The sequence below is a fragment of the Grampus griseus genome, assembly GCF_964374135.1.
Source record: "Grampus griseus genome assembly, chromosome: 3".
NCBI classification, from domain to species: Eukaryota; Metazoa; Chordata; class Mammalia; order Artiodactyla; family Delphinidae; genus Grampus; species Grampus griseus.
The window spans coordinates 170,356,375-170,381,293 of NC_139019.1; the positions used below are offsets into that span (position 1 = coordinate 170,356,375).

General features: G+C 54.9%; 1 protein-coding gene across 1 annotated transcript in view; it reads left to right on the forward strand.

The window, feature by feature from the left end:
• Positions 1-24,919, forward strand: part of CELF5 (CUGBP Elav-like family member 5) — a gene marked incomplete at both ends in the record, with an annotated part of 46,528 nt that overhangs the window by 14,380 nt on the left and 7,229 nt on the right. The window contains 7 exon segments of the mRNA XM_082652119.1: positions 4,427-4,509; positions 18,079-18,130; positions 19,973-20,101; positions 21,581-21,660; positions 23,312-23,458; positions 24,215-24,356; positions 24,441-24,587. Coding sequence (XP_082508245.1) covers positions 4,427-4,509; positions 18,079-18,130; positions 19,973-20,101; positions 21,581-21,660; positions 23,312-23,458; positions 24,215-24,356; positions 24,441-24,587 — 780 coding nt within the window.

Below are 24,919 nucleotides of genomic sequence, written 5' to 3' on the forward strand. Positions count from 1 at the left end.
GACGAGGCTGGTGTATAGGGTGAGGGTAGCCAGGGCTGGAATCTGCTGAGAGGCTCACCCATTGTGAGCACTGGCTGGGCTGAGATTTCCCTGGGAGGGTCCCTCTAGGACTAGGATGCAGCAAACCAGACCCCCTAAATTGAAATGGGGTCCATGGCGTCTTCAACATTTGATCCAGCAGCACATTCTGTCAGAAAGGTGGTACTATTTTAAGGTTCCTTGCAGGGAAAGTTAAGGCAGGGGCCTGTGACCCTCCACATAGGCCTGGGGGGCCTATTTCCCTCATAGGCTCTGGGGGAAATTTTTAGAAAAGATGCAAACTCAAGGCAGTGTATCCTAGTGGTTAGCACACAGTTCGAGGTGCCTGACTGCCTGGGGTGTTCCACTGTGTGACCTTGGGCAAGTCACTTCTGCTCTCTGTACCTCAAGCCCTCATCTGTAAAACGAGGACAATGCCAACAGCTCCTTTGTGCGGTTATTGTGACGATTAAATGAGTCAGTATTGAGTATAAGCTTATTAGCAATAAAAACTAAGGAGCTTAAGGCTTCCCTGGTGGCGCAGTGGTTGAGAGTCCGCCTGCCGATGCAGGGGACGCGGGTTCGTGCCCTGGTCTGGGAAGATCCCACATGCCGCGGAGCGGCTGGGCCCGTGAGCCATGGCCGCTGAGCCTGCGCGTCCGGAGCCTGTGCTCCACAACGGGAGAGGCCACAACGGTGAGAGGCCCGCGTACCGCAAAAAACAAAAACAAAACTAAGGAGCTTTATTAACATCATCACTAAAAGTCTGTGTCTGTTGGGAACCGTATTTATTCGTTAAGGCTGCTGAAATAATGTGCTGCAAACCAGGTGGCTTAAAAAAACAGAAGTGTAATCTCTCCTAGTCCGACAGGCCAGAAGTCGGAGATCAAGGTGTCAGCAGGGTTGGCTTCTTTTTTTTTTTTTGGCCGCACTGTGTGGCATGTGGGATCTTAGTTCCCCGACCAGGGATCAAACCCGTGCCCCCCGCATTGAGAGCGCGGAATCTTAACCACTGGACCGCCAGGGAAGCCCCGGGGGCTGGCTCCTTCTGAGACCATTAGGGAGAATTTGATGCAGGTCTTCCAGCTTCTGGTGGTGCTGGCAGTCCTTACCGTTCTTTGGCTTGTCATACATCCCCCAGATTTCTGCCTTCATGTTCACATGGCGTTCTCCCTGTGTGCATGTCTCTGTGTTCAAGTCTTCCGCTTTTATAAGGGTACCAGTCTCATATTGGATTAGGGTCCACCCTACTCTACTATGACCTCACCTCAACTAATTGCATCTGCAACGACCCTATTTCCAAATAAGTTCACATTCTGAGGTCCTGTTGGTTAGGAGAACAACATATGAGCTTGAGGGAGGAGGGAAACAGTTCAACCCTAATAGAACCTGAAATTCGAGGCTCTATTATCCAGAAACTGGTGAACATGACGCGTTTTCACCAATTAGAAAAGAGAAGCTAAGAGGCCGAGAGGAGATAGGGCCAAGAAAACAGGGAAACATTTCAGTACCAGGGACAGCGGCTCGCGTGTTTGTTTTGGTTTTTTCTCTCGCTGCAAACCTTCCAGACCCAGAGGCTGATGGAGGGTTATTCAGGGGTCTCACCTACCCTTCTAGGGCCAGCACACTCCATCTTCTGCATATAGGGCTCCACAGGCAAGAAAGGACCCAAGGAGAAAGGGCTTTGCCCCTATTTTACATCTCCCTGCAGCCCAGTTTCTTGCCAATCATGCCTAATTTCTCTCAGTCTTTATGGCCGATTTTCGTAGTGCTTCTCGTTTCCCTGAAGACCTTGGAAAATTCTATTCAGAAAATAGAAACACCAAAAAAAAAAAAAAAAAAAGTGGAAAGATGAGGCATGTATTGGAAGAAGACATGGGCATCAAATATAATCAAAAAAGAATAAGCACACAAAATTTATAAAGAGGGGATGTTTGTAATATATCCCAATTACAAGTTTTTATTCTGGTAAAATTACATAACAAAATTTACCAACTTAACCATTTTTAAGTGCACAGCTCAGTGGCATTAAGCACATTCACATTGTTGTGCAACCATCCCCACCATCATCTCCAGAACTTTCTCATCTTCCCAAACTGAAACTCTGTCCCCATTAAACACTGATTCCCCATCCCCCTCCCCCAGCCCCTGGCCCCCACCATCTACTTCCTGTCGCCATGCATCTGACTCCTCTGGGTCCTCCTATGAGTGGAATCATACTGTATTTGTCCTTCTATGTCTGGCTTATTTCACTGAGCATCAGGTCTTCAGGGTTCATCCATGTTGCAGCAGGTGTCAGAATTTCTTTCCTTTGTGGTCCTTTTATAGATGGACCACATTTTGCTTATCCGTTTATCTGTTGATGGATATCTGGGTTGTTTCCACCTTTTGGCTGTTGTGAATAATGCTGCTATGAACACGGGTGTGCAAATATCTCTTCGAGTCCCTGCTTTCAATTCTTTTGAGATATATACCCAGAAGTGGAATTGCTGGATCATATGGTAATTCTATGTTTAACTTTTTTTAGGAGCTGCCAAAGTGTTCTCCACAGCGGCCGCACAATTTTACATTCCCAACACATTTAAATGTTTTTTAAATGCTAGAAGCTGTCCTCAGCTCTGCCTGGTGCCCCTTCCCCAGGGCTGCAGGGCACCTCTCAGGCCTGGGGCGGGGACCCCTCCCCATCACCAGGCCCAGCTGGTGGGAGCAGCCGCGTAGTGAGCGCAGCCCAGCAGGATGCGGCTTTAATTAGCTCCAGCCTGGGGCGGAAGTGGTGCCCACGGAGCTGTTCCTAGGGGCTCTGCACAGGGGGTCCTCTTCGGGGAAGGCAGAGAGACCATGGGGAGGGAGCTGGGCATGGAGGACACAGGACTCGACAGCATCAGAGCAGCCAACCATGGTCTCATTTCACAGACAGTGAAACTGAGGTCCATAGGGGTTAGAGAGGCAACCCAGCGCTGGAGCCCGGATCCCTATGTCCATCCCAGGGAACTTGTCTGCATCCTCTAGCCCGCCTCGGGCAAACATCTTTCAAAATATCTTTGATCTCATTGGCCTTTCTCTGGGCGCCTCCCTCTGCTCGCTCCTCTTCTGTGTCTGTCTCTCAACCTTTCTTGTCCCTGTGGCTCTCACGCTTCTCACCCCCCGCCCCCATTCAGGACTTCCTCCAATCACACCCTCTGTCTAGACTACTTTAGGGCCGGCCCCGCCCCTTGCCTCTCCTGATTGGCCCTGCCCTTTGACGCCACACACCCCCCTTGTAGCTCCGCTCCCCGCCCCTTGGTGGGTCAATCCCACCGCACCCTCGGACCATCCTCTCTGATGGGGGAAACTGAGGCCCACACAGGGGCAGCGTCCCGTCCGAGGCCACAAAGCTGGTTAGTGGCAGAGTCACTGTGCTCCTCATTCCAGGGTTGAGGCCTCTTCTGACTCCTTGGGGCTGCTGGTGCCCTCCCCACCCTCCTCCCTGGGGCAGCAGCTCTGCCCCCTCTCCCCTCCCCCACCTCGCCCCGCATTTTAGCATCAGCCACGGATTTAATTAACAGCTGATTCTCCTCTCTGCCTTTCCCTGTCTCACCCTTTGGGAAATGTACGTGTGGGAGGGGAGAGCTGAGCTACTCCTACTGCCCCACACCCAAAGGGGGCTCCAGCCTCCTTTTCTCTTTTTGTTTTTTAAATTGTAGTAAAATACACATAACATTAAATTTACCACCTTAATCATTTTTCCTTCTTTTCTTTCCTTAAATTTCTTTTATTGTGGTTAAATACACATAACATAAAGTTGACCATTTTAACCATTTTTAAGTGTGCAATTCAGTGGCATTAAGTACATTCCCACTGTTGTGTAACCATCCCCACCATCACCTCCAGAACTTTCTCATCTCCCCAAACTGAAATTCTGTCCCCATGAAACACTAACTCCCCACATCCTCCCCCAGCCCCTGGCCCCCACCATCTACTTCCTGTCTCTATGGATGTGACTCCTCTGGGGACCTCATGTGAGTGGGATCACACAGTATCCTTCTGTGTCTGGTTCTCTCACTGAGCATAACATCCTCAAGGTTCATGTATGTTGTAGCATGTGTCAGAATTTCCTTCCTTTTAATTTATCTATTTGGCTGTGCCGTGCGGCATGTGGGATCCTAATTCCCCAACCAGGGATCGAACCTGTGCCCCTGCAGTGGGAGCATGGAGTTTTAACCACTGGACCGCCAGAGAAGTCCCGTTTCCTTCCTTTATAAAGCTGAGTAATATTCCATTGTACAGGTGGACCACGTTTAGTTTATCCATTCATCAGTTAGTGGACGCTTGGGTTGTTTCTGCCTCTTGGGTATTGTGAATAATACTGCTGTGAACATGGGTATACAGCATCCTTTTCTCCTAACACCCATTTTTGTCTCCCCTCCAGGCTGTGCCTTTCTCACCTACTGTGCCAGGGACTCCGCCATCAAAGCTCAGACTGCCCTGCACGAACAGAAGACCTTGCCCGGGGTGAGTCCTGGGTGCTGCTGTCTGGGAAGGGAGGGAACACACGGAGGAGATGCTTTCGGCCTGGGGAAGGCTAAGGCCCTTCCTGGGATCAGCTGTGAAGCCCACGTGCTTCTGGACTCAGAAAGAGGCATAAGGAACAGGGAGACAGAAATCACCAGAATGAGCATTTCTTGTGTGCCTACTGCATCCCATGCTGTACACTTCACATCAGGGTTGTTGTGTGGCGTGCAGGCTGCATACTGCACAAGGGCACCTGACTTAGCATGCGAGTGTCATTGGACTGAAACCTGAAGGATGAGGAAATATTGGCAGGGCAGAGGGACAGCCTGTGCAAAGGCCCTGGGGCAGGACTGGGCCTGGTGTGTTGGAGAAACAGCGAGGAGGCCCATGTGTCTGGAACAGAATGAGCGAGGGGGAGAGAGGGAGGAGGGGAGGGCAGGGAGGTGAGAGAGGCAGATGTGCAGGGCCTGTGGGCCTCAGGGAGGAGCCTAGACCCTACCTGTTTCTCACCATAAAAAGGGAAGGGGTTCTCTTTCCCCTTGTTCTTATGGAGCAAATGAAGCTATGGCCCCTTAATGTAATAGTTCCTCCCCAGGGAAAGCTGGCCCAGGCTCTGTCCCTGCTGGTCTCTCTTATCAGCCCTGTCCTCTTTGGGTGGGCAGGAGGTCCCTGCCCCCAGTAAAGGATGGATGGTCCCCCTGAGCCAGCCAAGCCAGGTCTCCAGTGAGAACTGTGGCACCCCCCATGAGTTCGGGGGTGGGGGTGTCGCCCCTTCCCTCTGGAAATCTCAGGGACCCTTCAGCCTCAAGAAGATTCAGCAGATGCTTTGGTGGCATCATGCCATCACTGCTGGGAGCATGGGCACAGCACGGCTGACAGTGGACAATCTGGGGTTCGCCTGCTAGGGACATGAAGCTGTGGCATGGGTTTAAGTCAACTCTGAATAAGCATCACAATGTTTGGGAGGGGATGGTCTCAACCTTATCTTGCAGAACAAAGAGCCCCTCTTTGGAAGGTGAAGTGGCAGAGGCAAGAGCATACACTTTGGTGGCCACATCAGTGGGCTCCTCATTTAGCTCCCACCTGTTTTTGCTGTGTGACAATGAGCCAGTAACTCAACCTCTCTGGTCTTCAGCATCGGAAGAGTATAATGGGGTGAAACTGTACCGAAGGTCATGGAGGGATTCACAGAGTAGGTGGCATTTGAGAAGAGACTTGAAAGATGAGAAGGCAGGGCATGCCAGGAGAAGGAACAGGACTTGCAAAGGTGACTTAGAGCCTGTGGAATAAACACCATCCAGAACTCACTCTTCTCCCTCCCTTGGACCTTCTGTCAATACCTCCCCAAATCAACTGGAAACTGGAGGGCAGGTCCGTCCATACAGGTTAGCGTCAAGGGGCACAGTGGGGTTCTACGGACTGTATTAGTTATCTCCTGATGCACCACAAATTACTGCTCAACTTAGTGGCTTCAGAAAATCAGCATTCGGGCTTCCCTGGTGGCGCAGTGGTTGAGAGTCCGCCTGCCGATGCAGGGGACGCAGGTTCGTGCCCCGGTCCGGGAAGATCCCACATGCCGCGGAGCGGCTGGGCCCGTGAGCCACGGCCGCTGAGCCTGTGCGTCTGGAGCCTGTGCTCCACAACGGGAGAGGCCACAACAGTGAGAGGCCCGTGTACCGCAAAAAAAAAAAAAAAAAAATCAGCATTTGTTATCTCACAGTTGCCAGGGGTCAGGAATTGGGGCATGAGTTTGCTGTGTGGTCCTGGCTTTGGGGTCTCTCCTGAGGTGGCAGTGAAGTTGTCAGCCAGAGCTCGACTGTTGGCTGGAGGCCTCAGCGTCTCTCCCCGTGGGCATCTCCCCGGTGCCTGCTGCTTGAGGGAGGGGCCTCACAACAGGGCTGCTGGCTTCCCCCAGGGCATGTGATCGGAGCAGGCGAGAGCCAGGAGGAAGCCACGGCACCTTTTATGGCTTCCTTTCAGAATGACACACTCTCATTTCTGCCATATTCTGTCCTGGCAACTTGCCAGGAGCCAGGGGGCCTTGGGGAGGGACACCTTGGAGGGACAAAGTTTAGTAGTGGATTTGTCCAAGTTCTGGCAGCCAGCAAGCAGCAGAACAGGGATATGACCTTCATGGTCTGACTGCAGACCCCATGCTAGCAACAGCTCCAGTGCTGTTTCCCAATCCTTCCATATCCAGTGGACCTTTTTTTTTTTTGTGTGGCATCAGGTCCTGGCTGGAAGCTCTGACTCTCTGTTCAGAGAAATCAATACCCACGTGGAGATTTGCCAACGTTCCTAGAAGTTTCCCTCCGCCCCCATCAGCTAAGTCCCTCGTCCCCATTCCCCTGCGCCCATTTTCCTGATGGGATCACTGAGATACAAAGCCAGTGCCTTTGGCTGCCTGAGGCCTCAGGGGCCTGTTCCCCCTGTGTTGGGGGCTAAAGCTGGGCTCTACCAGATGGTGGAAGGGCCAGGAGTCAAGGAGCCATCCCTCCCTGTATGCCCCGCCCCTCTTTCCAGGCTGGTCTCTGGTCCAAGGCCTCTTCAGGATGTAAAGATGCCAGTTGCCCGGGGTTCCTTCTCTGTGTCAGGCTCAGGGCTCTCTGTCCTCCTCTCTCTGCTCACTCTCCCAGCCCATGGATCGAGTTCTTTCATCCATCTATCCAGCCACCAGCAAACTTTCATTGAGCACCTATGCTGCACTTCTCTCTCCAGCTCTGTGTGCAGAAACCACCCCCTGGTGACTCTCCCAGGCACCCCAGACCCAGCAGAGCTCAAACTGGCCACAGCATGCCCTTTGAACAAGTTTCTCCTCCTCCCTCCCCCATCCCCCCCCAGCCCTGCCATCCCCACATCCTGCTCTCCAGAGCCTCTCCTCCATGTGTCACCCCTCCCCCCACTTCTGTGATCCTGTGGGTTCCCATCCCAGCTACACTCCTCCCAACCTGTGTGACCTTGACAGTATCTTTCCTTAAGAGGCTCAGTCATCCTTGTCTCCAAAATGGGCATCACCAGGTCCATCTGACCAGGCTGGAGAGGGGGTTGTTAAAAAATGTGGGTACAGGGCTTCCCTGGTGGCACAGTGGTTGAGAGTCCGCCTGCCGATGCAGGGGACACGGGTTCGTGCCTCGGTCCGGGAAGATCCCACATGCTGCGGAGCGGCTGGGCCCGTGAGCCATGGCCGCTGAGCCTGCGCATCTGGAGCCTGTGCTCTGCAACGGGAGAGGCCACGGCAGTGAGAGACCCGCGTACCGCAAAAAAATAAATAAATAAATAAAAAAAATGTGGGTACAAAGTAGATTCCATTTTTGGAGATGTTAAGCTCTTATATTTTGGTCTCCGGCAGCCCCTAGTTCCTAGAAATTCCTCACTCTCCAGATACTAAGGACCCAGAAAGAACACCAACCTCTAGGTCGTGTGGAGAACGTGTGGGAAACTGCCTTCCTACCTGGAGAATCTCTACGCTGCTTTCAAGGCGACCCCTGTTATCTCCTCCCTCTGCTTATCCCTGACCCCTAGGGGCTGGGGGTGTCTGCGTCTGCCTATGTCTCCCCCTAGATTGGGGGTCCCTTGAGGGCAGACCCTGACTTTCAGGATGGGAGTAAATCCGGGGGTGTAGATGTCTCCTAGGGCCACTCTAACAAGGCATCACAAACTGGGTGTATTAAAGCAACAGAAACTTACAGTCTCCCAGTTCTAAGAGCCAGAGTCCAAGATCCAGTTGTCAGCAGGGCTGCCCTCCCTCTGCAGGCTCTCAGGGAGATTCTATCCCAGGCTGTCTCCCAGCTTCTGGTGGTCGCTGGCAATCCTTGGCTTGTAGACGCATCCCTCCAACCCCTGCCTCTGACATCACGTGGCCTTCTTCTCTGTGTCTTCAGCTCTCCCACCTCCCTCTGCCTTTCTCTCTCTCTCGCTCTGTCTTTTTAAAAAATATTTATTTATTTATTTATTCATTGGTTGCGCCGGGTCTTAGTTGCGGCTCGCTGGCTCCTTAGTTGTGGCATGCAAACTCTTAGTTGCGGCATGCATGTGGGATCTAGTTCCCTGACCAGGGATCGGAGCCGGGCCCCCTGCATTGGGAGCGAGGAGTCTTTGTTTTTTAAATTAATTAATTTTATTTTTATTATTTTTGGCTGCGCTCCGTCTTTGTTGCTGCACGCGGGCTTTCTCTAGTTGCGGCGAGCAGGGGCTACACTTCGTTGCGGTGCGTGAGCTTCTCATTGTGGTGGCTTCTCTTGTTGCAGAGCATGGGCTCTAGGCACGCGGGCTTCAGTAGTTGTGGCACACGGGCTTAGTTGCTCCTCGGCATGTGGGATCTTCCCGGACCAGGGATGGAACCCGTGTCCCCTGCCTTGGCAGGCAGATTCTTAACCACTGCGCCGTCACGGAAGTCTGTACCTTTCTCTCTCTCTCTTTGTTTTTAAATAAATTTATTTATTTTTGGCTGTGTTGGGTCTTTGTTGCTGCGTGCGGGCTTTCTCTAGTTGCGGCAAGCAAGGGCTACGCTTTGTTGCGGTGCATGGGCTTCTCAGTCCAGTGGCTTCTCTTGTTGCGGAGCACGGCCTCTAGAGTGCAGGCTCAGTAGTTGTGGCTCACGGGCTCTAGAACGCAGGCTCAGTAGTTGTGGCGCACGGGCTTAGTTGTTCTGCGGCATGTGGGATCTTCCCGGACCAGGGCTTGAACCTGTGTCCCCTGCATTGGCAGGCGGATTCTTAACCACTGTGCCACCAGGGAGGCCCCTCTGCCTTTCTCTTATGAGGACACCAGTCATTGGATTTAAGGCTCACCTAAATCCAGGATGACCTCGTGTCCAGATCTATCACTTAATTACATCTCTAAAGATGCCTTTTCCAATAAGTTCCCACTCACAGATTCCAGGGGTTAGGACTTGGACATATTTTTAGGGAGGACAGCCATTCAACTCACTACAAGGGGTGACCACAAAATGAAGAGCCAGATATAAGGGTCACTGTGGGCAGCATCTCAAGGGAGAACCAGGTGACCTGCGTTGATGGCCTCGCGGAGGGCAAACAGGGTGGCTTCTTGGAGGGGGATGCATTTGAGCTGAGTCTTGAGCAATGGGGAGGATTGTGGCAGATGGGGGTGGTGTGAGCACGGGGTATACCAAGACTTGGAAGCAGGAACATGCCTGGCCTGCTGAGGGCAAGGACACGTGAGAGCCTGACGGACGAGTTTACTGCCCCCAGGGACACTGGGCAATGTCTGGGGACATTTGTGGTTGTCATGACCAGGAGATGCTGCTGGCGTCTTGTGGGTAGAGGCCAGGGATGCTGCTCCAAACCCTACAGTGCACAGGACGGCCCGCCACGATGGAGAATTCCCCAGCCCCAGATCAACAGTGCTGAGGCTGAGAAACCCTGTTTAGGAGAATGAGGAGACGGTTAATGTTCTAGAACGGTGCTAATAGAAATAGAATGCAAGCCATGTATAGCATTTAGATTTTTCTAGGAGCATCATTTAATGAGTAAAAAGAAACAGTTGAAATGAATTTTAATGCTATCTTTTATTTTAACCCACTATCTCCAAAATCCTATCAAGAGGCAGTCAGTAGAGCCCACGTAAAACTTATTAACGAGATAGTTCACATTCCTTTTTTTCATCCTAAGTGTTCCAAAATCCGGTGTGTGGATTGCACACTTCTGGTCCATCTCAAGTGGGACACTCAGTGGTTATCAGAGATGCTCGATCTGGATTTGCATTTTATAAAATTGACAGTTGAAAAAATAGATTCACTTGCCCAAATTGTCCTAAACATACTTAAAGGTTTTCCAAGAATGAAGTCGGCTAGTAACAGGTTTTAGACTTAGATTTACCTTTATATTAATTTTTTTAAAAAAATAAATTTATTTATTTATTTTTAGCTGCGTTGGGTCTTCCTTGCTGCACGCCAGCTTTCTCTAGCTGCGGCGAGCGGGGGCTACTCTTCATTGCAGTGTGCGGGCTTCTCATTGCGGTGGCTTCTCTTGTTGCGGAGCTCGGGCTCTAGGTGTGTGGGCTTCAGTAGTTGTGGCTCGCGGGCTCTAGAGCGCAGGCTCTGTAGTTCTGGCACATGGGCTTAGTTGCTGCGCGGCATGTGGGATCTTCCCGGAGCAGGGATGGAACCCGTGTCCCCTGCATCGGCAGGCGGACTCTCAACCACTGCGCCAGCAGGGAAGTCCTATATTAATTTTAACTGAACACAATTAAACACAGTTCCGTTTCTCGGTCACACAAGCCACATTTCAAGTGCTCAGTAGCCACGTGTGGCTGTCGGCTGCTCTAGTGGATGGCATAGTTCTAAAATGTTCCAGGCCAAGGGTCAGCCAGCTTTTTCTGTAAAGCAGAAATGTATGGCTTTGCCGGCCATACAGCCTCTGTCACATCTACTCAAAGTGTAAAACAGTAACAGATGACAAGTGAACAAATGGGCATGGCTGTGTGCCAGTAAAACTTTATTGACAACAACAGATTGGGGGCCCGAATAGCGCTGTAGTTTGCCAATCCCCATTATAGACCATTGCTGTCCAACAGAACTTGAAGGTGGAAGTGTTCTCTCTGCGCTGTCCAATAGGGTGGCCACTAGCTCCGTGTGGCTATGGAGCCCTTGAAAAGGGGCAAGAGTGACACAGGAACTGAAGTTTTAATGTTATTTAATTTTAATAGATGTAAATTTAAACTTCCAATGTCTACATGTGGCTAAGGGCTACCGTACTGGACAGTGCAAATCTAGAATATTCTAGATCAGGGATCAACTACTGTTTCGGAGAGCCCAGACCCAGAATGTTCCAGGCCCAGACCCAGAATGTTCCAGACCAGGGCTCAGCCACCATATTAGACAGTGCAGACCTGGAATGTTCTAGGCTGGGGGTCAGCTACCATGTTAGACAGTGCAGACCTAGAATGTTCTAGGCTGGGAGTCAGCTACCATATTAGACAGTGCAGGCTACAATGTTCTAGAACCAGGAGCATGGTGCAGTGTCATCATACATCTAGGCTAGGGAGTTCCCCGTCTCTCTTTGACACCTGCTGACAGTGGGGATGGGTGAGGAGTCTCAAGCAATGCCCTTCTCTTCTTGGGCCTCAGTTTCCCCAGGGTTATCACTGTTTCCCAGCACTGCCGGGGCACCTCATCCATCTGCCATGTCAGGGGGGCACCAGGGCTGCTGCTCACCCCATTTGAAAGGTGGGGAGACTGTGGTGAGAGAGAGGAAGGGACTTGTTTGACGTCACCCAGCAGAGTGAGGACTGCAGCTCCAGCCACCCAGCTCCACAGACCTTGAGCCTCTGGCTTCTCTGGCTCAGTTCCTGCAAGCTGGCCCCCTTCCTCCCTGGAGGTGCGGGCTGATGTTTGATAAAGAAGAAGGAGGTGGCTCGGGGCTGGACCCTGGGGACGGAGGGGCCCCTGGGGGCCACCTCCTGACTGGGGCAGCATTCTGTGGGAGTAGAGCCTGGCTTAAAAATTTTTTTCTTAAAATTTGAAAAATACTGCACACTTAGAGAAAAGTGCATGCAACCCAACTGATTACAAAGCAAGCACCCTGTTACCACTACACAGTTGGCACCCTGGACACCACCCCGTCCCATGTCCCCAAGCCCAAACCCCTCTCTTCTGTTGGAGGAGCTGCTGCCCTGACTTTTACGGTAACCAACCCCTGCTTTTCTTCTGGTACCGCGCCCGTGAGATTCAATATCACCCCTCAGCGCTTTGCACTTTGTCATCGCTGTGTGGTATTCCATGGCTGCGACACACCATTTATTCATCCACTCTCCTGCTGGTGGACATTTGGGTTGTTTCTAGTTTTGCTCTTAAGGCATAGAGATCATTGCCGGTGTTTTGTCTTTGGTGGACACGTGCCACGTTTGGGTCAGGTGCATACCCAGGAGTTCCGATCCCTGAGTACGTGTATCTTCCAATTCTGATGAGTGAAGAAGCTGATGTGGGGGGTGAGCCTCCCTGCCTGAGAACACCCGCAGAAATGGAATCAGCCTTTCAGAACAAGCGCTGGAGGCTTGCTTGCCGATCGCACGAGGAGGCGTGGGGGCTACTGCGCAGGAGACCCCCTTGCCTGTCAGCGGCAGCGGAGCACAGGCGTCCGAGCCCCCTCCCAGGCGTCTCCGCCAGAGGATGGAGCCTCGGCCGGCCGCAAGAGAAAGCCCACCCCGCGGGCTCACGTCTCCGCGCACACCCGCGCGCACCGCTCGGGAGTCGGGGGGCGGGGAGGCCGGGGCTGGGTTGCGGCGCTAGAGACGGACAGCCACCATCTCTCCTGTCCCCGTGTGTGTGCGTGTGTGTGTGTTGGAGGAGTCGTATAAAGCGGATGCTTCTGTTTTTCTGTCTCTTGATGACCCAGGAGGGGGGTGGTCCCCGTCGTTTGCCGGCCCGGTGCATCTCTCTGTGCCCTGGCAGAGCCCAGGCCCCCACCCCCCATAACGCTGCTTTCTGCAGCGAGTGACCCACCCACTCTCACTTCCAGTTCTCTCCTCGAGTATGACAGCAGCGTCCGTGGGGGACGCAGTTTAATCAAATCTCAGCACTCTGGAATAGGATCCTACATTGAATAACAGAAGCCCAGAATAGAACCCAGAATGGACCGCAGGACCCTGGAATCCACGCTGGGCAGATGTCTCTGATTCCCGCAGGAGTTCTTTGCTGGCTGTCAAACCCCAGGACGGGGTTCCTGCGGATGGAAGGGATCCCCCCTCCCCTCCTCATACCCTCACCTCCATCAACAACAGGCAACAGGTCCAGCTCCTGCCTCTTGGACGGTGAGGGGCTGGGCCATGTGAGGCAATGCCATCTCTTTCTTCGTGAAGGCCTTGGTGGGTAAGGGATGCCCCAGACCTGGCGGCCGCCCTGCTGCTCATCTGAGCACCCTGGAAAAGGATGAGTTTGTCCAGCTATGAGTCCCCCCACAGGCCCCTCCTGAAGCCCCTTCTGTGCACACAGGGGTCTCTGAAGTGGTCCCTTTGCACGATCCAGCCCCATATCCCATGACTCGGCTCAGAGTCAAGCCAACCCTGAGAATGGGCGAGGGGGCCCCAAAGTGCCGAATGTCTCATGATTTGGCTTCCCCAGACCTCAGTCTCCTAGTCTGTAAAGTGGGTTTGCGGAGTGTTTTGAGGGTCCTTTGAGGTGACACAGGCCAGATGCTGAGCGCGCACTTGGCAAATAGATGCTGAGTGAATGAACGCAGGGTCCCAGGCAAGTCGAGCTGTGGGACTCTGGCCAGTCATGTCTCTTGCCGAGCCTGTTTTCTCCCGTGAAATGGGGACAGTGCAGACATGCCTGGCACGAGCTCTTGGGTTACTTCCCGTGCAGGGCACTGTGCCCAGCACGCCTGCCTCACTCTTGCCCATAGGACAGGAGTCTGGAAACCATAGGTCTCGTCTCGTTTCATCTCAGTTGTCATTTGTGGACCCTATGCTGGGTCTTTCTGGGGAGGAGTTCCCAGAGCCCCCCAGCCCTAACTTCAGGAGTTCATCCCAAAGAGGGACGGTGTGTGTGTTGGGGGATGTGTCACCACCAAGGCAATGCCTGGGCAAAGCAACCAAAGCAGATGGGGATGGAGGGGAAGGCTTCGGGGGTGGGTGGCATTCAAGGGGCTTGTGGGGCGAGGATGGGGTGTACAGGGGCGCATTCCAGCCCTGTGTCCTTGGGGTGTGGGAGGAGGAGGGGCCCGGAATGGCTGGGACTGAGCAGTAAAGGTGCCTCGAATGCCAGGATGAGGATCTGTCACTCTACCCCAAGGGCAATAGGGAACCAAGGCAGAATCTAGACCAGGAGAGGGGCTTGGTCTGGAGGTTGGGCTGGGGCTCGGGTGGGAGAGGAAGAGGCTGGAATGGTAGCCCGGGCGGCCCAGATAGGGGTCCACTTTGCTTCCTTCCCTTCCTCACCATCCAGAAACCACCCAGTTGGGGCTTTCCCTGGGCCCCCACATCTAAAGGCATAGCTTTGCAAATCCAGGAGAATATTTTGGGCCCCAGCCTGTCTACCGAAGAATCTTCCTACAGTTCCTCCCCACAGTGGCCTCAGTTTCCCCATCTGTAATACACACAGGTCAGACATACGGGACCCTGTTTTCCCAGTGGTGTATGGCTTGATTGAAGTCACTCAGCAAAAGCTAGGTGGCAGAGCAAGAACTGGATTCCAACCACTTAATGTATGCCCACCCAGAGCCCTATCCCACCTGATCCTTGACTGGAGGAATGGCTGTGTCTTCAGAGGCCCCCGAGGAAACTGGTAGTAGGTCTGACCCCTGCTTCTGATTTTCTCCCCTCTCTTTCTGATTTGCTATCTGTAAAAGGGGCATGTTCCCATCTCATAAAGTTGTTTGGAGATTAAATGAATCAGTGGACGTAGGTACGGCTCCAACATGCTCCCCCCGCCCCACCACCAACTCCTATTCATACTTCAAAACCCACTGCAGATTTTCCATCTTCAGTGCACCCCCAGGATGATAGCCTTTGGCTCTTCATTGTTCTCGGCTCTAGGCTCTCCCAGCACTTGATCCTTCCCTCTGCCCCAACCCTGACCCCATGAGTCTGGAAGTGTCTGCATATGCCTCTGTTTCCCCCTCTGCCAGACTAGTGGGGTGCTCCCTGAGGCTGCAGAATTACTCAGCATGAGGCACAGGGGAATGTTGTTGAATAAGTGTAAAGAGGAAGGGAGGGGGCAGGGAAAGGGTGCGGTGATGGGGAGCCAGAGAAGGTGGAGGAGGGAGGAAGGGCACTCGGCAAAGACCTCAGTGGGACAGATGGAGAGAGGGAGCCGGAAGGAGGTGGGCAGAGCCAGATGGGCGGGTTGGGGTGGGGGGGAGACCCAGCTCTCCCCTGGCACGCCTCCTCCCGGCTTGGGCGGGCAGCGCGCGCAGGGCCCGGCCTCTGGCGGGCGGATCGCCTGGGCGTTAGGCGCGGAGAACGAGGCGCGGAGCCCGGAGCCCGAGTGTGCGTGCGGCGTGTGCGCGCCCGTGCGCCCAGGGCCAGCCGGGCGGGAGGCGGCACATGGATGCCAGCCTGGCGCGCGTCTGCAGGCCGGTGGGTAAGGCGAGGCGCGGGTCCGCGGGGTGTGGATGGCCGGGCCTCGCAGCCTTGGCTTTCGAGTGGGCGACTAGAGAGGAAGGGGTTGCCCACCTGGCTTCTCAGAGCCAGACCAGGACCACCCCCCCACCCCCCCGCCGACCTGACCCAGGAGGGGGAAGAGGCCTCCCAGTCGGAGGCGGAAGGTCCCAGGCTCTGCAGCGGGTGGGGGAGGTGGGAAGCAGGTAGCCAGGCCGCGAGAATGGGGTGGGGATGGAGGATGCCGTGATGGGGGCAGGTTCCCTCCCTGTGGTCCCCCTCTCTCGCTCCCTCCCTCGGCTTATCCATCTCCAGAAGATTATATTTAAATATCTCTTTTGTGCAAGGCAGGAGCTGGGCTCGCCCCTAAGAGGCGGTTTCCATGGCAACAACAATTGCCAGCTTCCGTGTGGTGAATCAGCGTTGCCATGGCAACCCCATCCTCATCTGTCCAAGGTGCTGGGGGTGGGGGGGGGAGGTGAGGGCCAGCGGAGGCGGGTGAGAGGGGTGGGGGAACGGGAGGCTGGAGCCCAGGTGCCCCATCCCCCCCACCTCCCTTCACCACCTCAGTCTGCCCTCAGCCCAGAAACTGGTCCCATGGGTTGAAATAATCTCCCCTCCCGCCTCCAGCTAGAGGGGTGTGGCACCCAGGTGAAGAGGGCCCAGGGTGTGTGTGTGTGTGTGTGTGTGTCTGTGTGTGTGTGTGTGTGTGTGTGTGTGTGTGTGTGTGTGTGTGTATGGTGGGGGAAGGGGGATGTGGTTTGGCCTTTCCCAGGTGGTCAGGGTTCCTCTGAGGGTGTGGCTGGGTGGCAGGAAGATTGGGCTGGGGGAAGTGGGGGCCAAGTAGGGAAAACAGAAGCTTCTCTGGTCTGGGGCTCCCAAGGCTGTGTTCACATTGAGGAGGCCCATATGTGCCCCAGACACACACTCAGAAAGAGGGAGGGTATCAGAGCGGGAGGGGCTCACTAAGGGGAAGGGAAGCAGAAAAATAACCTCTCCAGGCCTTGATTTTGACATCTGTAAAACAGCGTAAAAATTGTGCATCTTTCTGAAAGCTTGCTGGGCAGCTGCACTGTGATTTAAAAACATGTTTATCAAGCACCTCTGAATGGCTGTGGGGATCTACTCCGAGATTGTCTGACCTGGGAGGGGGGCTGGGACCAGCACTCTTTCCAACCCCAGGCCTGGTGCAGAGGGACCAGGTGCCTTTCTATGCTGGTGGGTGTTGGCCACTTCCTTCTCGTCAGTTCAGTTCAGCAAACTCCTCTGATTCTCTCCTGTACCCTGCCCTGAGGGGCGGGGTTGTGATGTTATGGTCTCAGTCTGGAGGGAAACAGAGCAACACATAGACACTTCCTGCCCTGAGGCAGAGGGAGGAAGGGACCCAAAAACGTGGAAGGATTGCCTGCATGGGGACTTTTGAGCTGGGTTTTGAAGGATGAGTAGGAGTTCACCAGAGGCACCGGGTTGGGAGGAAGATTCTGTCCTAGAATCAACAGAGAAGCAAATGCCACCCAACCCCACATCCCTCAAATCTGTTCTGAAATATTCGCATTAGCTGATACCCCTGGCTGGGTAAGTTGCAGGAGTGGGGGTTAGAGAAGGATTTCTTCCACTGAACAGTTCACTGGTTTCTTCCATTTTCAGTGCTGGGAGTGGGGGACAGAGTCCAGAACAATAAGTCCAGATTGCAGGCCAGTCCACTGAAGTATGACAGTTCCCCCCACTCGAGGCTCAGGGAGCTGGCTAAAAGTAGCTGCCTTGGTGTATCAGTCAGCTACTGCTGAGTAATAAACTGCCCCAACCATTTTATTTGTTCACGATTCTGTTGGTTAACAAGCTCAGGCTGGGCTTAGCTGGGCACTTCTACTGGTTTGTCCTGAGTCATTCATGCAGTTGCAGTCAACTGGGGCTCGACTGAGGCTAGCTGAGCCAGGACTCCCATGCGTTGTGTGTCAGCAGGGCATCTCTGTGCATGAGATCTCCCGTCTTCCAGTAACTCGCCTGGATTTGTCCACCTGGCAACCTCCATGGTTCCAAAAAGGCAACTTCTCTTGAGGGCAAGGCTTGGAACTCTCACAACTTCACTTCCACCACATTCTCTTGGTCAGAGCAAGTCGCATGGCCAAGTCCAAAAGCAAAAGGTGGAGAAATAGACTCCAGTTCTTGATGAGAAGAACCACAAAATCACGTCACATACAGGGACTGCAGGAGTTGGGCCATCTTTGCAAACAATCTATCACACTTGGGGAGGCAAGAAGACTCCCTGGATGAAGGGTTATTGTTACTGGGCTATGAAGGCAAAGTGGGAGTTTTCCAGGCAGCAAGAGCAAAGCCCTGTAGGTGGGACCATGTGTCACTTGGTGTGACTGAGGTGCTGGTTGCTGCCAGAGGTTGGTGGGATGCTGAGGCTGGGGAGGTGGACAGGAGTGCCCAGCAGAGCTCAGGTGAAGCTCCCACCCATGCTACCCCCACTGCCCACCTTGACCTCCCTCCCCCCTCTCTCCACAGATGGCACGGCCAATCCAGGTGAAGCCTGCGGACAGCGAAAGCCGAGGAGGTAGTTGTCATCTCTCCGTGGCCACCAGGCTGCGGGTTGGCAGAGGAATGGGAGGAGGGAAATCCTTGCACAAAGGTGGTGGGAGAGGCAGAGGCCCAGCCTGGGGTGGGGGGGGAGAGTAGGGAGGCCGTGTCCCCTCCTCCTAACCACAGGGCCACAGGCCCAGCAGTGGGAGGTGTGGCCAGGTCCTGCTGCTTTCCCCTAGAACTTGAAATACCCCACTCATCTCAGGGTGCAATAACGGGGATCTTCAGACACAGAGGGGATGGGGCCCCTGAACGACTATGGATTGGTTTCTGGGCTCTGCGTGTGTGTGCATGTTTGCATGTCTGAGCAAGTGCAGGTGTGTGTATATGAGCATGCCTTCCTGGGCACGGCTGTGCGCAGATGTATGCGAGTGTGTGCCCAAGTGCATGTGTGTTTCTGGCAGGTGCAGTGGGGGTGCCTGCCTGACTGTGTGCACATCTGCGTGCCTGGGCTTTGCGTGGGTGTATATGTTCAAGCGTGTGTGCTTGACTGTTCCCGGCTGGGCGCGTGGGTGTGCAGGCTGGGCCCTGTGTCTGCATTAGGCTGGACCTCTGGGTGGCTGTGTGCCCATGGGGAGATGCTTGGCTGTCCCCAGTGGGATCCAAGGCTAGTCATTCTCGGATATTTTTGACCCCCCTCCCCATCTCAGGTGGATGGGGGGCTGAGGGAGAGCAGCCAGCCTTGGAGGTGCTGTAGCGGGTAGGGCTGTTAGGACTTCTGTGTATGTGTAGGATCCTGGTAAAGCCCATTGGGAATGGGAGCCTGTTTTCACACTCTCCAGCCTGGCTTCCACTGTGGGTCAGGGACTAGAGGGGGGGGATCTGCATGTTTTCATCTCTGTCTCTCTGTCTCTTATTCTCTCTCTCCTTCTCTCCCTCTCCCTCCATCTCTGTTTCCCTCTCCTAATCTTTTTCTCTCCTCCTATCTCTCTGGTTCTCTTTGTGCTTCTCTGTGTATCTCTCTTTGCCCCTTACTGTCTCTCTTTGCCTGTCTCTGTCTCTCAGTCTCTCCCTGTCCCTCTCTCTCTCCCTCATATGTCTCTCCCTCCCTCCCACCCCTATGAGTGACAGCTGCCAGAGAACGGGTTTCCATAGTAACCAAGCTCACCCTTCCTGGAAGAGGAAGCTGCCGCGTTCCTGATTACAGGGGAGCAGTGCAATTCCCCCGGGGGGAGAGGGGGACAGAGTTCTGGTACCTCACATGGGAGAGGCTGGTCCAGACTGGCCGCTGGCCTTAGAGTTGGGCAGGTCCCAGCCAGGCCTGCAGCCAGGCCCCAAGCCAACCCCAGGCTCCCCAGGCACCTGGTCTTGTGCCCACACACTGTTCATTCATTCAATAGACGTTGATTGCTTGGCCCCTCCTGAGCCCTGGCAAGGTTGGGCAGGGAGCTCTTCTGGGCACTGTGAGGATGCAGGGGCCCTCAGCGCTCACCCCTGCCTGGAAAATCTAGATGGCAGACAGACAGACAGACATGGACCCGGGCCAGGCAAGGCAGTTCCTAACCCTGGTACTATGTGTGGACTCTGAGTGCATAGGAGGGAGAGGCCGTTTTGCCCAGAGGGTGGAAGCAGTTGGACAGAGAGGCATTCCAGGCAGGGGGCACTGCATGAGGTGGGACCTCGCAGGCACGTGGAAAGGTGGAGAGACCTAGGCAGGGAAAGCGCGTGGCTGTGTCCTCCCTCACACGCGCAGAAGAGGGCCCGGGGAGGGGGGGTCCAGGCGCCCTGCTCCACGCCCTGCTACCTCCACTCTCTGCTGGAGGGACGGAGAAAATTCCCGGAGCCTAGGACTCGTCTGAGGTGGTGTCTCCGCCCACAGGGGACCGGAAGCTGTTTGTGGGGATGCTGAACAAGCAGCAGTCAGAGGAGGACGTGCTGCGGCTGTTCCAGCCCTTCGGGGTCATAGACGAGTGCACCGTGCTCCGGGGGCCCGACGGCAGCAGCAAAGGTGATGGGCCGTGCGCGGGGCTGGCTGCTGGGGGCGGGGCTGTGGGAGGGCGGGGCTGGAGGGATGGGGCGGGGCGGAGCGGGCACAGGAGAGCGCGGCGGGATCCAGGGGGCGGGGCCGGGATCGTGGGGCGGGGCTGGCCCACAGTGGGCGGGGCCTAGCACGTGGACAGCGGGCTGGAGGGATGGGGCCCCGCTAGGTACACAAGAGGGTGGGGCTCGCTCAGGTGGCGGTAGCGGCACATGGGAGGGCGGGGCCGGCTCCGGGGGGCGGGGCGAGCAGAGACTGTCCAGTCCTACGCGGTCCTACTCTTGTGCTCGTGTCCGTCTGGGGCTGCCTGTCTCCACCTGACTCTGTCCATGGGGCTGTTGCCGTCTGGATTTGCCTATGTCCTGTGCCTGATCCTACTTGCTCCACCGTTCCTGTATGGTTGTACCATGCAGGAATGATTGTTTAATGATCTCCAGAAACTTGTTTTCCGGTCTACTCACGTTACTGCATGTACCTAGGGTTGAGTATCACTCCGCCTGTGTCTCTTAGTCTCTGACACTCTTTCTGAGTGTCCAAATGGCTATTTCTGTTTGGGTATCCATGTGCCTGGTGGTCTCCGTCTACCTGATTCTACGTGTTGAGGTTCATCTGTCTGGGACTGAGTCTCAGTTTGCCTGTCTCTGCCCTGGCGACTTTATCTTACTGGGACTGAATGTATCTGATGGTCCCTGACTGTTTATTTGCCTGACTCTTTTCTTGTAATTGAGATATGATCACATACTGTAAAATTCACCCTTTTAAAGTGTACAGTGAAGTGCTTCACAAAATTCACAAAACTGTACAACTGTCACCACTATCTAGTCCCGGAACATTTTCACCCCCCTTACCCCAAATCTGCCTGGCTCTTCCATAGCCCTCTCTCTGTCTGGAACTGTAGCCTATGACCGTCTGTCTGGATTTGCCTGTGTCTGGTGGTCTCTGGTTGTCTGTCCACCTGATTCTCCCCTTGCCTGGTGACTTTTCATCCCCATCTATCCAACTCTGGCCACATGGGCGTATCTGTCTGGGTCTGAGTGTACCTCTGCCTGAGTGTGCCCACAGGACTGCATCTCTCTGTGTCTGTGTCTGATGGTTTGTCACTCTAATTCTGCGTATCTGATTACAACCCTGGATCTCATGGCATTGGTGGCTAGCGGGCGTTCTCTAAGCCCATCCCCTTCACTTGTTCTAATGGGCAGGGCCTGCCTCTCCACCTGTGCACCTCCTCACACCCTCTGATGAGGTCTTGGACAAACCGCTATCTGGCTGGCTGGCTGTGTGCTTGTCTTACTGTCTGATCCTTCCTTGTCCAGCTGTCTGTCTGAACAAATGGCTGGCTGTCTCTCGGATGTCCGACTTTTGGGCTGCCTGTGTCCACGCTGACCAGCCGTGCAGGGCTGTCAGCCCCTCTCCTGTGGCCTCTCACCTGTTCCCCTTCTCTCGGAGCAGGCTGTGCCTTTGTGAAGTTCTCCTCCCATACGGAGGCTCAGGCGGCCATCCACGCCCTGCATGGCAGCCAGACCATGCCGGTGAGTCGGAGTTGCCCTGGGCGATGGGGGTAGGGGTGGGAAAGGAGCAAGGGGGCCCGGCCTTACCATCCCAGCCATCTGGTAGCCCCTGGCCCTTCTTCAGAGAGGTCATGGTGGGGAGAAGAGGCGCAATCTCTGATGGTGGTATGGGTGGATGTATGTGTGTGATTGTGTGTGTGAGCCTGCAAGTAAGTGTGGAGTGTGTATGGATGTCCTGCCAGCACGTGGCTGCCCGTACGCAAGTACGCGCAGGCCACTGTGTGTGTTGGTGTGTGCACGTGTGCATGTCTGTGTGTGAGCGTGTGGTTGTGAGTAGGTGGGTGTCAGTGTGCACACGAGGTGTGTGTAATGGGTATGGATACGTGTGCACATGTGCACTGGTGCATACGCACATGTGCACACGTGTGACTGCATATGCACAAGTGTGTTAAGTGGGTGTGTTCGTGTGAGCACACGTGTGCAAGTATGTATCTGAGTGCACATGTGTGTTTATGTGCGAGTGTGTGTCTGGGTGATGTGGGGGGAGCTAGTGCACGTGTGTACATCTGTAGGAGTGTGAAGGCAAATGTCTGTGTGTGGAGTGAGCATGCATGTGAATGTAGGCAGTCACGTGTGTACATGTGTGACTGTGTGCATGTGAGTGTGTGAGTATATGTGCACGTATTTGGGAGTGTATGCATGTGTGTGTGTGAGTGTCAATGGTGAGTGTGTGGGCAGAATGCATGTGTAAGTGTGTGCAGATGTGTGTGAGCCCCAGAGGAGCAGGGAGAGATGGGGCTGGAGGGGCCTGCAGTTCAAGGCTGAGAAGCGTGGGGTTCCTCCTAGGGTGATGGGGGGCCCCAGAGGGAAGGGACCAGGTCATTTGGAAATGTCCCCGTGGGGCCAGAGTAGGGACGAGTTTGGAGCCGGGAGCCTGTGGGCCTGCAGCAGTGAGAGCCTGGAGGGAACCACACAGGTGTTGGGGGTGGCCCTGCCTCCCAGGAAAGTGGCCCTGGGAGCCACCATCACTGTACATAAATGTCCAAATCTGCCACGGGGAAGACAGGCCTTGGGGACCCACTCTCTGTTGTTCTGGGAAATGGGTGTGAAGAGCAGGGCAGTCTCAGATCCTTCCTTCTATTGCTCTCTGGGTCCTCAGGCATCAGTTTTAATCCTTAGAGGGGCAGGAGTCAGCTCGTCCGAAGGTCAGGCTTTCTCCTGCTCCGAGCTGTCCAGTGATGGAGCTGGTGGGCGGCACAGGGAGTGAGCTCTCCATCAGAGGAGGTATTCAACCTCTCTGATGGTTGGAGCCTTACCTGTTCTCAGGTATGGGTGACAGCTATAGGGTCCTCCATGCGGGCCCCCATTGTTCCCTTCCAGCAGTTGGATTCTCCACCCATTTTGAGAGTGTGGTTGACAGTCAGGGTCCTCACTATGCCCCAGATGCAGCCCCCCGCGCCCGGACACCCCACTTGTGCACACGAGGGGGCTGCAGGGTCAAGTGCGAGACCTGGGATGCTGATCTCCAGACTGTCCTCACTGTGGCACCTGGGACTTCGAGGGTGGGGCTGACAGCTGCTGCTATCCACACCCCTACACCTCTCGTAAGGGACCCCAGAGTCCCGGCTACGTCCCCCCTTCTTTCCCTCCCTGCTTGCGGCTGCCCCTGCAGGGTGCCTCCTCCAGCCTGGTGGTCAAGTTTGCTGACACGGACAAGGAGCGGACGCTGCGGCGCATGCAGCAGATGGTGGGCCAGCTGGGCATCCTGACGCCGTCCCTCACCCTGCCCTTCAGCCCCTACAGTGCCTACGCCCAGGCTGTGAGTGACCCCAGCAGACACACTTCTGTCTCCAGCAGGGCTTCTGAGACTTCTCTGGGGATCTGGCTCAGTCTGTCTCACTCTCTTTCTCCATCTATTCTCGGTCTAGGGCTTCTGCCTCTTTGCCCATCTTTCTGTTTCTCTGGCCCAGTCTTTCTGACTCAGGGCCTTATTCTGGCTGTGGCTGAGTCCCCAAATCCAGGCCGCTTCCTGACCCCAACCCCAGCTGAGCCCCCAACCATGGACTATGCTCCGAGCCCAAGCTGAGCCCCAGCTCTGGACTGACAGGACACCAGACTCAACCCCTACATCCAGCCTGAACCCTCACCCAGCGTGAACGTCAAATGAAGATCCAACCTTTAGTTGACCCCCAGATCCTAGCTGTTCCCCAAATCTAGATTAGCCTGAATTCTAGCTAAACCTCCTGGCTGACTCCAAGCTGAGACCCAACCCTGAGTGAGTTCAACATTGGCTGAGCCCTGGTCCCAGACTGACTCCTGATCTTAGACTGAGCCCTAATCCCTGGCTGAGCTCTCATTCCTAAATGAGCCTGGAACCTAGTCTAGGCCCTGATCCTACACTGAGACTTAATGCCAGGCTGAGCCCCAATTCCTAACTGATCCCTGACCCCGACCTGAGCCAAGACACCCGGCCTGACCCCCTAGTTCCTGGAGGACCCGCCCCCCACCTCATGAGCCGTGATCTCAGGTCAGGTGCCACTTTGACTGTGCACGTTGACTCCCTCTCCACCCCCAGCTCATGCAGCAGCAGACAACGGTCCTGTCCACCTCAGGCAGCTACCTGAGCCCTGGCGTGGCCTTCTCACCCTGCCACATCCAGCAGATCGGCGCCGTCAGCCTTAACGGGCTGCCCGCCACACCCATCGCCCCTGCCTCTGGTGAGAGTCTGCCAGGGACCCATGGATGGGTGGGCAGGGCCGGGGCCAGGATCAGGCTTCCCGTGACACTCTTCCGCTCCCCAGGACTGCACTCGCCCCCGCTGCTCGGCACCACCGCCGTGCCCGGCCTTGTGGCTCCGATCACCAACGGCTTCGCAGGTGTTGTGCCCTTCCCTGGCGGGCACCCCGCCCTAGAAACCGTATATGCCAATGGCCTTGTGCCCTACCCAGGTAACTCGGGTGGTCCCCGGGGGCCGAGGAGAGTGGTAGGAGGCAGGGAGGGTGTCCCCGGGGACAAGCATGAGTCCCTATGCCTTGGTGTCCAGGGAACAAAGGGGCAGGACAAAGGGAGTCTCAGGTGAACAGATACTAGCTGTGGGCACAGAGAAAGAGGTTAAACATAGAAACTTTGCATCCAGACCTTTCTGGGTTCGAATTCCAGTTCAGTGGCCCTGGGAGGTTTCTTTAAGTCTCTGAGCCTCAGTTTGCTCATCTGGGAAATGGGGCGGATAACATCAGTCATCTCATGAGATTGCACTGACGAGTCAGTCAGTCTGTAAAAT